At 43.3% G+C, this 12,557-nt stretch overlaps 1 protein-coding gene and 1 pseudogene across 2 annotated transcripts; both read right to left on the reverse strand.

The window, feature by feature from the left end:
• Positions 1–3,181: 3,181 nt before the first annotated feature.
• On the reverse strand, positions 3,182–9,113 carry LOC134481925 (uncharacterized). 2 transcript variants are annotated; one of them, XM_087587019.1, is made up of 4 exons: positions 6,512–6,689; positions 6,108–6,267; positions 4,488–4,619; positions 3,182–4,045 (listed from the first exon to the last, which is right to left on the reverse strand). In XM_087587019.1, the coding sequence occupies exons 3-4, from the start codon at positions 4,598–4,600 to the stop codon at positions 3,844–3,846; spliced, it is 315 nt and encodes a 104-aa protein (XP_087443145.1). In that variant the 5' UTR covers positions 4,601–4,619; positions 6,108–6,267; positions 6,512–6,689; the 3' UTR covers positions 3,182–3,843. The 2 variants fall into 2 exon arrangements, with proteins under 2 accessions (XP_087443145.1, XP_087443144.1); XM_087587018.1 differs by lacking the exon at positions 6,512–6,689 and adding an exon at positions 7,018–9,113 and having other exon boundaries at positions 3,344–4,045.
• Positions 8,698–9,055, reverse strand: LOC134482242 (glutaredoxin-1-like; annotated as a pseudogene).
• Positions 9,114–12,557: the final 3,444 nt, after the last annotated feature.

The following is a 12,557-nucleotide window of genomic DNA, read 5'->3' on the forward strand; positions in this document are numbered from 1 at the left end:
AGATTGAGAAAGTCTGATAATGAAGCCTGTAGACATTACTGAACAGCAATCTGTGTGTGTGTGTGTGTGTGTGTGTGTGTGTGTGTGTGTGTGTGTGTGTGATGAGTCCCAAAGTTAACTTATCCGCATCTTTATCCAACAGTGCTGTGGCAACAATAATAAGCAGGCAATCCTGCTGTCACTGAGTCCAGTTTCTATGATAAATAAGCCATTGGCCATTTCTATGGTAGTCTTTTCTCCTGGATCCAGGGCTTTGTTGGCTAGAGGGGCTCTAATTAATTCTTCTTGTCTAATCTGCACTCTTCTATAATCTCTGCAACTTTTATTAGCTTGTATCTGTAACTTTTATCTAATATTTGGCACTAACTAATTGAAGAAAGCCCTGTGCTAGAGTTCTCTGTTTTCTCTTATTTAATATCATATCTAAACACTGGCAAATTATTGTTTAAACCTGCTTACAGAGCCTGGTGGCAAATCTGGAGGAGATCCCTAACCCTTACACCCATTAAATAACCAATCTGGGTGGGTTCCCTGTGGGCCCAAGGGCCAGTTTCTTGGCCTATGTCTGTGGTGAAGAGAATCTGTAAGAACTTTTCGGGGGAGTTGGTGTCATGTCCTGAATACAGTTTATTCTACATTATGCCATCCTGTGGCTGGTTCCTCAGGGGAAGAGATGCCTCAACATGAGCCTACCAGAGGCATCCCCTTTCTTTATATAAAATAAATCTTTTTCATCTTAAAAACTCAGAGACCACATTTACTCGGACAGGGAGCAAGCATTTCTCTTGGCAAGAAGGATATTCATTTACTGAACAAAAGATGTGACCAAGAGTCAGTTGCAAACTCTGTTAATGGATACATATGACCACTTGGGGCCTCTCCTGTCATGGACCCTGGATGCCAGACTGCACTGTGTCTGCCCTAGGCAGAAGGAGAGGGGAAGAGGGGATAAACCAGTGAGAAATGTAAAACCTGGAGCTGGTCCTGAGGGAAAAAGAAACTCAACAAATGACTGCTGAGAATTGAACTCAGGACATCTGGAAGAGCAGTCAGTGTTCTTAACCACTGAGCCATCTCTCCAGCCCTTAAGCTAACACTGTCAACACGGATGGAGCTAACCGCTAGGCTGGACTCAGATTTTGTTCCCGTTGACAAAGAAGTGTTAGCAGGGAGGAGGAGGGAAAACTTCTGAAACACTATATCCTCTACTGCTGACACCTTGGGGGGGGGGGTCCTGTGGCCATTTAACATCAAACGCAGGCCACTCTAAGTTACATTAAGTGGTCATTAGTCCTAACAACCTGTCCCATGTCAAAAAATTTCGTCAGTCCAAGTCCAAGAACACAGAAAACAAAAGAACAACTAACACAAAGCGCCCTCTTTCACAGCTGAAGTACACAGACCAGCCTGTCCATGCCACGGACAGGATAACTCAGGCTATCTGCTCCAGCCACTGGCCAGATCAAAGTCCTGTTACTGAGGCTGTCCGAGCCCTCCTTAAGCTTGCACATATGAATCTAACCAAAAGCAGAACACATGGAAGCTAGATAGAGGCAACATAGACAACTGTGGTACATCGCTCAAGCTGTCACTTCCCCGATTCACCACTCTCCTGTGGGTCCCCCACAAGAGGGGAGTTTACTGGCCAATACACAAAATGTGAGGTGCAAATTGAACCACTACCTGGACCTCCTGAAATGTTACTCACAGAGGAGGAAATCTATGCAAAAACAAGAGTTAGAAATTCCAAAATATCAGGGTCATCCCATTTCAGAGAGAGAAGTCCCTGAGTAGAGTCTACCAGGGAGTTATATACTTGCAATTAAGGTAGAATTCAAACAATTGGGGCAGAATTTGGAGAAAGGTAACTATATAGGGTACTATCAGTGGGGAGAGGCAACCTCCAAATTGACTTGCAGTCAGTGGGCTGTTCTGGGACCTTCTGAGGGAGTCGGATGGGGAGTCACAGGAGGCTTTTTCAACAGTCTGGTTTGCAGCTGTTGCAGGAACTACACTAGCTCTACTCCTCCTGGAAGGGAGGGGTCATTCTTTGCTCAGAGGTTGGTGGTGGAATTTTCCCACCGGCCTCAGATTTGTTCCAACTCGGGCTCTTTCATGGGGACTTTGGATCTGGAAAGCTGTGGAAATGCTTTAAATAGGGCTTAATGGGCCATCCTAGAACAAATATGGAAGACTTTATTACTGAAAGTGGTTTAAATTGTGTGACTCTGTCCCAAGCATACTGTGAAGAATTTCAATATTTGCTTAGAGACTCTTTGGGGAGATTTTATGGTAAAGAATGTGGCTACCTTTTGCACTTGTCTGAAGATTCTGCGTGAGAACTAGATTAAGAAAATCAGATAAATTGAATTGAAAAAGGAAGTCTCAGAAACACCACTATGTGGCCCCCATAGTCTTATATGTTTGAAGAAGCCTCTGGAAGCCTCAGAGTGAAATGTGCAGGTTTGTATATGCTTGGCCCAGGGAGTGGTACTATTATACGGTACGGCTCTTTGGAGTAGGTATTTCCTTGTTGGGTCAGGTGTTTAGCTGTGGGTCTGGCCTTTAAGACCCTCATCCTAGCTGCCTGAAACTGAGTATTCTGCTAGCAAACATCAGATGAAGATGTAGAACTCTCAGCTCCTACAGCACCATATCTGCTTAGTTGCTGCCAGGCTCCCACCTTGATGATAAAGAACTGAAAATCTGAACCTTTAAGCCAGCTCCAATTAAATGCTGTCCTTTATAACATTTGTCTTAGTCATGGTATCTGTTCTCGGCAGTGAAACCCTAACTAAAAACTTCACATAGATGCCTGGAAGTTTAGATAATTAGCATGCGTACCCCATAAATGTGTCCCTACATATCTCAAGAAACACTTTGTTCAGGTATGATCCATTGCCACAAATAAGGAACACGATGAAGGACAAACGTCCAGGGTAGGGGCTGGAGAGATGGCTCATCATTTGAGAATTTGTTTCTCAAAAGACCTGCAGGGCACCTAACAATCCTCTGTCACTTAAGTTCCAGGTGAAACCCAATGACCTCTTCTGGCCTTTGGGGAATAGCACGCACAGACCTACAGAAGGCAAAACACTCATAAATATAAAATAAATCAACGACAACAACAAACAAAAACAAAAGCACCCAAAGATGGGAAAACCAAAGGAGAAAACTCATAGGGCACCTTTGCCTGGATATTTTGTCCAGCTTTTAAAGAAATCTAGAAACTGAATTGTAAACTATGTGGTCTGCTTGAGTTGAAATCCCAAATGGAACATAGTACATTGTCAAGAACAAAAGTCATCATCCTAATCAAGAAGAACAAGAAAACAACCAACCATAAAAACCCTATCCCCTGAAAGGTCTTGCAATTTATTATCTCTTCTGTGCAGTTACAATTGATATCATGTTTGAAGGAAACCAAAAGCAAGCAATTCTGTTTCATGACTGCTTCTATACTCCCTATAATATTGTTTTATTTCCTGGGAGATACTACAGAACACCTGATGAATATTCCATTAATATGTTCAACACTCTCATCCACAAAAGAGTATATTTTAGTGGTCACTAAATATTTGATAAGGATACAGCATTGATAATTTTTTCATCATGAAGTTGGTATTCAGAGTTGGACACACAATCTACACTGAAAGTACAATTTTCTTTGTATCTCAGTCTGACTGGGAAGTAATTATGATGCCCAATCCCTGTGAGAATGCAGAGATCCATCTCTGCCTGAGAGCTGTGGGATTTCAGATGGTTACATCACACCTCAATAAAGAAGGTTCTTAAGAGTGACGAGTTCGAGATCACTGTTTGATTCACAAGGATACATTCGATTTACTCAAAAGTAACAGGACACAAGGATTCAATATCTGCGGTGTAGATGGTCTTGCTGGCCTCCTCACAGAACCTCTTTCCCTCCTCACAGGATGCTTGCAGTTCAGTCTGCTCCACCAGCAGTTTTCTGTTCTCATTCATCAAAATCCTTACATTCTTCTTCAATTCATTGCATTCATTCAGGAGGTGGAAGTTTCTGATGCTGAATCAAAAACAAATAATGGTAAATCCCAGGCAGTTTCTGTTTGCCTGCCACTCCTGCAAGTACAATCATCCCTTCAAGGGCCCCATCCCCAGGCATCTCCAGACTAGAGCCACAGTTTGCATGTTAGCACCAATTAGAGGCAGGTCAAATCCCGAGTCCGCACTCCATGGGAATCAAAGTACTTCAGAAAATCTTGACACTAGAGGGTATATATACATCAAAGCAGAGGAAATGGTGCATATGGGTGCTTATGTGTTCATGGTATTCTAAAATCATTGGCAGGTGGAGGGCCAATCCCCTCTGAGGGCTGATAGAAGACCCAGCAGCTATACAATCTTCCCATGTGTTTCTCATGGATCCCAGATCTTTTTTCAAAGTCATAGCTGGACAGAAGTATTCCCTGCCTAGTGCTGGGGTCTCCTTTCTGTCAGTGACTCACCGGTAGGAATTGTTCTCTTGTATGAGCTCCTTGTACTTCGCCATGGCATCACTTATCCAGTTGGTCATCTTATGCATGTCCATCGTTCTCATCTCATGTTGGGATTTAAGCATTGGCAATTCAACACTCAGCCTGTGTTAGAACATGACCCAAGGAACAAATAACTGTCTGACCCCATGATTTCAGAATTAGGTGAAGTGTAAATAAAAAATAGCCAATAAAAAATTCAAATTCAAGGAATGGGGGCTAGGGAAGAAAGTGGAAAACTCAAAGACCACAGCAAAAACACAACAGTGAGATTCAAACCATCACTCTCCCATAGAAAATATTTCTCTGCAAATCAGCATGCATTTGTTTTGAAATAAGTAATCCTTAAAAGGCTGGTGAGATATGGTCCTATAAAGACTCTCTGTATAGGAGGGGAGAAAGTCTGAGAGCTGCATGTTTGGGAATAACAAGTGCCAAGAATTTATTCCCACAGTGACCTTTTCTAGGTCACAGTAAACCATCCTTGGATAATTAAAAAAAAGAAAATAAAGTTCAAAGCAGGAAAATGAATAATAAATAAATAAATAAATAAATAAATAAATAAATAAATGAACTCAGACTGTTCTCTGGACTACCTAAGCCCAGTATATACCACAAACTTGCTACTTCCAATGGTGCTGGTTAAATTAATTATCCTGGCCTTTGGACAGCAGAGCTAGGGGACCAAATGGAGGGAGCTGACCTTGAAGAGCTGGCCATGTAAGCATGAAGGAATTGAATAGTTGTGTAAGAAGTATAAGATGTTTCCTCCAGTCTGTGCCATAGCCTTGGGTCCAACAGAAAGATGTGATGACATTTCTCTTGTTTTGAATGCAGGGATTCTCAATCCTTGTTACATGACTCCCAGAGGCCGAAACTACTTTTTACAGGGAAGAGGATTCATAACACCTCCTCCCCTCAGGAGAGTCCTATTTGCCAGCAAGGTAAACAGAAGGAGCAAAGTGCTCTGTTGATCAATGACGGACTCACGGACTCATCACTATCATGACCTGCAAACTGTTCATCAAACAAATTCTCAGACCCAATCAAAGGTCCCAGACTTCCTGATCCTAAGCAAAACAAACACAAATACTTTCACATCCATACGTTCATACCAACCCATATACAAACATAATTAGAATGCCAACTTTATCGTGGAGGTGCCATAGAATCAGTGTATAACGACCAAAATCAGAGTAAGAGTGATGACATTCAGGCATTTCATTTCACACACTTAGATGCAGCAAGTGTGACCAGGTCCTTCCAGCTGTTGAAAAAATCCAATTCAACTCCAAGGAGCTCAGGGTCAAGTACAAGAGAGGTTGACCCTAAACACACAGCACCTAGCTTCTCTCACAGGCCAGCACCTGTCAAGGCTCCTTAAAATCCAGAATGAGAGGTGAAACACTTTCTTTTTTTTTTTGGTTCCTTTTTTCGGAGCTGGAGACCGAACCCAGGGCCTTGTGCTTCCTAGGTAAGTGCTCTACCACTGAGCTAAATCCCCAGACCCGAAACAGTTTCTTGATGTGAGGAAATCTTGGCTTAGCAGAGAGAGCACAAGACAGTCAATAGGTTACAGGGCATAATGACTACCTGTAGTTCAAACCATCATTGACAAAAAGGTCCAGGATTCGAGAAAGTTCATCCCGCTCGATTTTACACTTCTGGATTTCAAGTTTTAGTTCCTCCAATTTCTTTATACGCTTTTCATGGTTACTGATGAAATTTTCTGATGATGCCTTCCGAATAAACCCTGTAGATAGATAAACACAAGTGAATGTACATATTGGATAGCCCATGGGCAGAAAAGACCATTCTGAGTCTCAAAATGGAGGTTGAGGAAGAGGAAAGGCTGGAGACTTGTTGAATCCCTGAAAGAGAAGAAAAGCTATCTTTAATGTGGACTCTTAAGCTATTTCCCTCTTCCCAACCTCCATTGCCATACATAAGCCTCACTCACTATTACAGGATCCCTCATACTGAAAGATAGAATCTACCTCAGACATAAAGATTTGGGACATTGTCAGCAGATAACAGACGTGGAGCAGGTCAATCCTGGAGTTCACAGCACCATCAAACCCTAATCGTGTGTTCAAGCTTAAAGTGTCTGCGACCTCAATTCATGACTAGGGGGTTCATCCTTCCTTGTTGTTGTCACTACAGACTTAGTAACCTACAGGAATCTAGAGGATGAAGTGCGTCAGCACCCAACCATGAACGGGCACATTGTTAGTCTCATAGGGCTTCCTCCTGGCATTCCTTGGCAGTAGAAATTAAAAAGCTCATAGAAAAGAAGCTGCAGGCTGTCCAATTCCTGGCTCTCTGTCAAATTAATCATCAGGACTCTTGACTCTTGGTCTGCAATTGACAAATTCCAAGGCTCCTGCTTGTAAGGCCGACTCCTGAAAGGCTCAGCTCAAACCTCCCTCCTGGAGGAAGTTCCCCAACTCTACCCAGTACTCACTGTGCCTTCCCCAGAATGATTTCATTCTTCTGTACTTACAAGACAGAAGGCCAGCTTTCTTCTGCCTCGGTCTGGTCTCTCCTTGGTCTCCCCTCTCCTTCTGAACTAGCTTGAGCAGCTGGTGAAACATGCCTGTTTGTGAACCCAAAAGGCACTGAGGGAATCCCACAGGCAGTTGGTGTCACCACAACACTGGTGACATCACAGAAGATTCTAGTGCTCTCTTAGATACAAGAGATTGTCCAAGGAAGAGATTACTGATGACGTCACTGGAAAGTTCTATGGCCTACCTGCTAACCAGCTCTCCCAAAAGAAACCAATTTCTATGAGGCCCTTTTCTGCAGCCTCTCCTGTGACCCAGGGAATATCCTTTGGCAACTTCTCCTCCAGAGTTAGATATTTCTCTCTGCTTCATCGGATGTCATCAATGCTTTTGATGGAGAGAGTTGGTTACAACCCTGAATTGCATATGATATTTTTGTTAGTATCTAAATCTCCAGGGACCACAAATGAGGACGATTTCTATCAATAATAAATCTACACCTGAGACGATGCACATACATACAGTCCAATTCCCAAATTTTTCTGTTTCCTAGAGGCCAATATATTCCTCCTGTAATTTTAATTTTATAAAACCTGAATAATATTTGCTTATTGTGCATTGCTTGATAGCCAGGACTATTTCCACATACATGTCCATGTAGTTCACAAAGTCAATGTTAATAATCCTACTTTTTGCAATAAAAACTCCCTTTTCTTCGGAATATAGGGGATCAACTACAGGGCAAATATAAAATCATAAATTTCTGTCCCTTCTTTTACATATTAAGTAGGACATCATTCCTTTCTCAAATATAGCCAGACAATTAAATTGGTCATCAGTGAGTAAAGGTCAACCTGGACTGCGTGTTCCTACATTGTAGCCCGACAGCCATCACTTCTCCAATATCTGTCTTCCTTAATTTCCAAGTCCAGGCATGAGGATATTGGGGGTTGCCCCTTGATACAATTGATGCAATTTTGCATTTCATATTTGACTTTGCTGGTACTCTGACGAGGATCAACATAAAACTTGGGATTTTCTTAATCTCCTTTATGAATAGAGATGAATGCACAATCTGCTCTGTCGTCTATGTTATTATGGCTACAGTGAGGACCAAGTATGCTAAAGCTCTTCATCTGATTTTTCAAACAGCGTGCTCATACAAGTGTGGCCTTCTGTGGGTTGTGCGAGGGCAAGGTTGAGAACACTGGCTGAGGGCTGTGAATGGAGAAGTGGGACGGTGCATGCAGGATGGAGGGAAAGGCCTGTGTGTAGGTCATAAACAAAATCACAATATCCATTGATTTAATGACCATTCAGGAAGAGGACTTCTGCAAAATGACTTCAGCTGACCAGCATGGCAGGAAACCAGAAACAGATTCAATGGGGATTTAGATCAACTGGATGGGAAACATGGGCTTAGAGGCAGAGACATGTCAGCTCAGGAAGAGTGGAAAAGCCAGTGTTGTCTGTTAAGCTTCTCAGCCCCATGGTTAAAGGCAAACAGCAACAAGTTTTAGCACTGAGGAAAAGAAGAAATAAAAGCCAATTTGTTGAAAAGTCTGGTCACCAGAAAATACTGACATCCTCTGTGATGCACATCATCTCTCAGGGGTCCGGGCCATCAGAATAGCTGGATGATGGCTCTCGGCATGGGCTCTGCCTGCACCCCTTTCCTAACCGCAGAGCTCAAATCGCTTCAGCCGGGTCATCAGCTCCCCATTGTGTGGCATGGAGATCAGATCGCTGCGTCTGCCTATGCAGTCTTTCTTTACCTATGAAGGCCTGAGGAACTGTTCTCCATCCAGTGAGCTGTTGTAATTAATCTGGAATCTCATTGGTGTTGTTAGTGGCTGTGATGTTCACAGACTCCAGAAGACCAGGTTTGAAAGGCAGTTGACTGAGGATTTCTTGGGTCTTTCTGCAATAGGGGCAGGTGGGCTGGATGAACACGACCACCTTCCCAGACGGACACTTGCAGTTCACAAACCACTGAGCCACGCTGACAGGCTGCAGCTTTCCAGGAAGGAACATTCGGTTGAAGGTCCTGGTCCCGTGTCAAATGGAATTGGAAAACCTGATGTCTTTGCTTCTGTGGACCAAGACCGGAAAAACCCAACTACATAAAAATCTGAGGACAAGTTGTGAGGGGTTTGTTCTTTCCTTCAATCATGTAGGTCCTAGGAAGGAGCTCAGGTGTAGGGAGTTGGCAACAATTACCTTTATCTGCTGAGCCATCTCATCTGCTGAATACCTCATTCATGGAACTGAAGAAACTCTGTATCCATCCTGGTATTCTGTGTATATATCTGTGTATCATTCGTAGAGTGGATACTTTTGTCTGTTGGTTGGAAAGACCAGTCTGGAGGGCTCATGGTTGGTCTCAGTAGTCCAGTCCAGGAGCTGCTTTACAAGAACCATTCATTGATCTAGAAGAAACTCTTTTTATAGGCAGTGAGATCTACTGGAACAATATCAACCATCCTTCTCCCTTCCCAGTTCTGAACTGAATCATTCTCCACCAAAGGCCTGTGGTCTCTGCTGCAGGCTGCACCCCCCAGGCTGTCTGAAGCTTGCTCATAGCAGTGCATTTATGGGACGGCAACATGATTTCCTCACCACTTCACCCCCAGGAGAGTTTTTCAATTCTTTATTTAATCGATGGGTCTAATCTACATCGTCACCCAGGATGAGATGGGGGAGTTCTGCTCCAACCCTTACAGGAAGAGATGCTGAGATATGATGCTGTACCCACTAATGCCCTACCTGGACGCCTGCCAGTTTAGACAATAAGCATGGCTGTCCAATATATGTGTTCCTACTGGTCTCTAGAAAGAGAGAGTGAGAAAATATGCCTTGTACATATGAAGCCAGAAAAGAATTTGTGGTTCTAGAAGACAAGGTACGAAGGACTGCGTGAAAATCCCAGTGACTGAGAAAGCAGCCTGGAGCCAGTTGTGTTATTGAGACTTCCGACAGCTTGGCCTTTACACATGTGAGACAGCAGACTCCCATGAGCAAATCCTTAGCCTGGAAGATGTAGTTATGGTAGCCCAGAAGAACAAACACAGAACTGTCCCCTCTGTCTGCCTCTTACTACTCTGATCTCCCACATCACAGGAGGCTGAATGGTCTTCCGCATACCCTGGGATGCAGCTCACAAGGGACAGCGCCTGTCTTCAACAGAGCTTCATCTGAGCCTGCCCTTGGCCTGTGGTGGATGTGCAGGAAGTGAGCTGACAGGTGAAACGTAGCCTGGCTGGGTCTCAAAGTGCAGCTTGAGACTCACCCACTGTGATTGTCAACACTTCCATGTCTCCATTGGGAGGGCAGTGTCACAATGTCCTCCTATTGTCTTCTCACTCCATTCACATGCTTCGTGTGACACAAGCTCATTCACAGTTCACAGGAGGCAGCATAGCTTCAGACCCCTCATGTCTGGCCACAGAAGCCAAGAGAGCAATGTCACAGTTCACAGTGACAATGTAGATAAGCCAGGGCCTTTCCTCCAAGTTTTACTTTCAAGCATATCCTTTTATTGCAGTTTACGCTACTCTTTCTAGAAGGCCAGGTTGCAGGAGAGCATTTGGATGACGTCACTGGGAACTGCCAGGGCCTCCTGCTAACCAGCTTTCCTTATGGTGACCAGATTCTGAGGTGCCATCTCCAGGAGGCTCTCCAGTGACACAATGGAACCCTTTCCATGTCTCCTCCCTCTAAAGCTAGAGATTTCTCTTTGCTCCATTAGTAGTTACCTGCTCTGAAAGGGCAGATTGCGTCAGGGGCTTGGCATGGGGAGAAAACATCAAGGGACACGTGATGGAAGACATTCTTCTGCATAATAATTTTATTCCCAGATCCAGTCCTGTGACATACATTCCAATTTCCTAGGTTTTCCTGGTTTCCCAAAAGTCAGTATTTCCCTCCAGACCTTTAATTTATTGGATATTGGATTTCATTTTCTTATTGTACATTCCTTCCAAGGTGTCTTTCTTTTTATATATTCATGGATGTGTACTCACAAAGTCTCTGTTTTGCATCCCTCTGTTGCAATGATCTTGGTAACATAGTGAACCCAGTTATACAGTGAATATAAAACTGTAAATGTTGTGCACCTACTTCAGATGATAAACTTTCAAATCCTTTCTCCAAAAAATAACCAGATATTAGTGAGCAAAGGACAACGTGGACGGAGATTGGTCCTCTGCAGTTCCATTAGATGTCACTTCTCTAGTGTCCACCTTCCTGAGTTCCCAGGGCCAGGCCTGAGGGTGTTAGAGTTTGGACCATGACCCTGTATTCATGCCAAACATAAGATCCAGGAGGTTGGGCAGGTAGTGGAAGGGCTTGAGGTCAGGTGAAAGCTCAACTTTAATAGGTCCAGAAGCTCTGGAGGGAGTCTATTTGGCCTTGTCATCTGTGGCTTCTATATTCTTGACCTAGTTGTGAGGAATCCATGTTAAAATTCCACCTAACCTCATAACTGTAAGAGTGTAAAACATCGCCACGTAAGTTCATTGCAAATTGCTTTCATTGTCCTTTTCGTTGCCCACTACCACCAGGTCCAAATTAGGGGATATTGTAGATAGATTTAGAGGTTCACTGGGTCTCTCTGATAGTCAAAGTAATAGACTTTACAGAGAACTGGACAGACAGGATTTCAAGAATAAAATAGTTGAAGAATTCTGCCAAGTGCTGATCTCTAAGACTTAGAAGCAATGGGGCGTGTATTCTAAATATAATATTATAGGGTTCAATCCCTCCTTGTATGGAGTACAGCAGGCCCAAAATAAGAAAAGAGCCTTTCCACCTTTCCTGGACTCTAATGAGAGTTTTCTTAGTGTCTTCTTTAATGTCTTGTTCATTATTTCCACCTACCCAGAATTCTGCACAACAAAGACTCCAAACTATTCATACATCTTTGACTGTTATTCATAGGCTTTGGCCGTGAGAGCTGGGCTATTATAGGACAGCATTCTTAGTAAGTGGCAAAATTAGGAGGAAAGTTCCTAGCAGAGCTTTCTAGTTGCTCTATGATCAGTTTCAGTCCGATGTAGTGAGCTTCTACTCACCCAGAAAGGGTATCAATAAAAACAAGCAGGTACTTTTATCTGACTCTAGGAGGCCATGTGTCAGTTAATTCAGGTTCCCATAATTTATCATAGCGTTGGCTACCTGTATGCAATCCTTTCTTGGTAAATGATCTCTATTTTTTATTTACATAGGTGTAAATGTGACATCTGGCTTTGACATCTCCTTCTACACTGTCCAGTGTATGTAGGCGTAACATACCTTGGTGTTGGCAACTCAGAGAGTTCTGTGGACCCAAGACAAGTAGTCTGGTAAAGCTGAGTTACCAGAAACCTGCCAATTCTTTCTGGAAGAATGATCTTTCCCTCTGGTGTTCACCACTAACCTCTGGCCTCAAGCTATTCATTTGATTCTTTTACATCCTCGCCTCTTAGTTATACTCGAAATACACAAGATCTAAGGCACAAACCACATGAAACTCAAGAAGGATGACGAAAATGTGGAT

The sequence above is a fragment of the Rattus norvegicus genome, chromosome 15 (assembly GCF_021556685.1).
Source record: "Rattus norvegicus strain SHRSP/BbbUtx chromosome 15, alternate assembly SHRSP_T2T, whole genome shotgun sequence".
Taxonomy (NCBI): Eukaryota; Metazoa; Chordata; class Mammalia; order Rodentia; family Muridae; genus Rattus; species Rattus norvegicus.

Bases quoted from the DNA above. Each gene is read 5' to 3' on its own strand.
- LOC134481925 (XM_087587018.1), bottom strand. From the start codon at position 7,108: ATGTTTCACCAGCTGCTCAAGCTAGTTCAGAAGGAGAGGGGAGACCAA. The intron at 6,268-7,017 runs GTAAGTACAGAA...ATCTATCTACAG, and splicing joins GAAAGCTGGCCTTCTGTCTT to GGTTTATTCGGAAGGCATCA. The intron at 4,620-6,107 runs GTAGTCATTATG...GTTCTAACACAG, and splicing joins AATGATGGTTTGAACTACAG to GCTGAGTGTTGAATTGCCAA.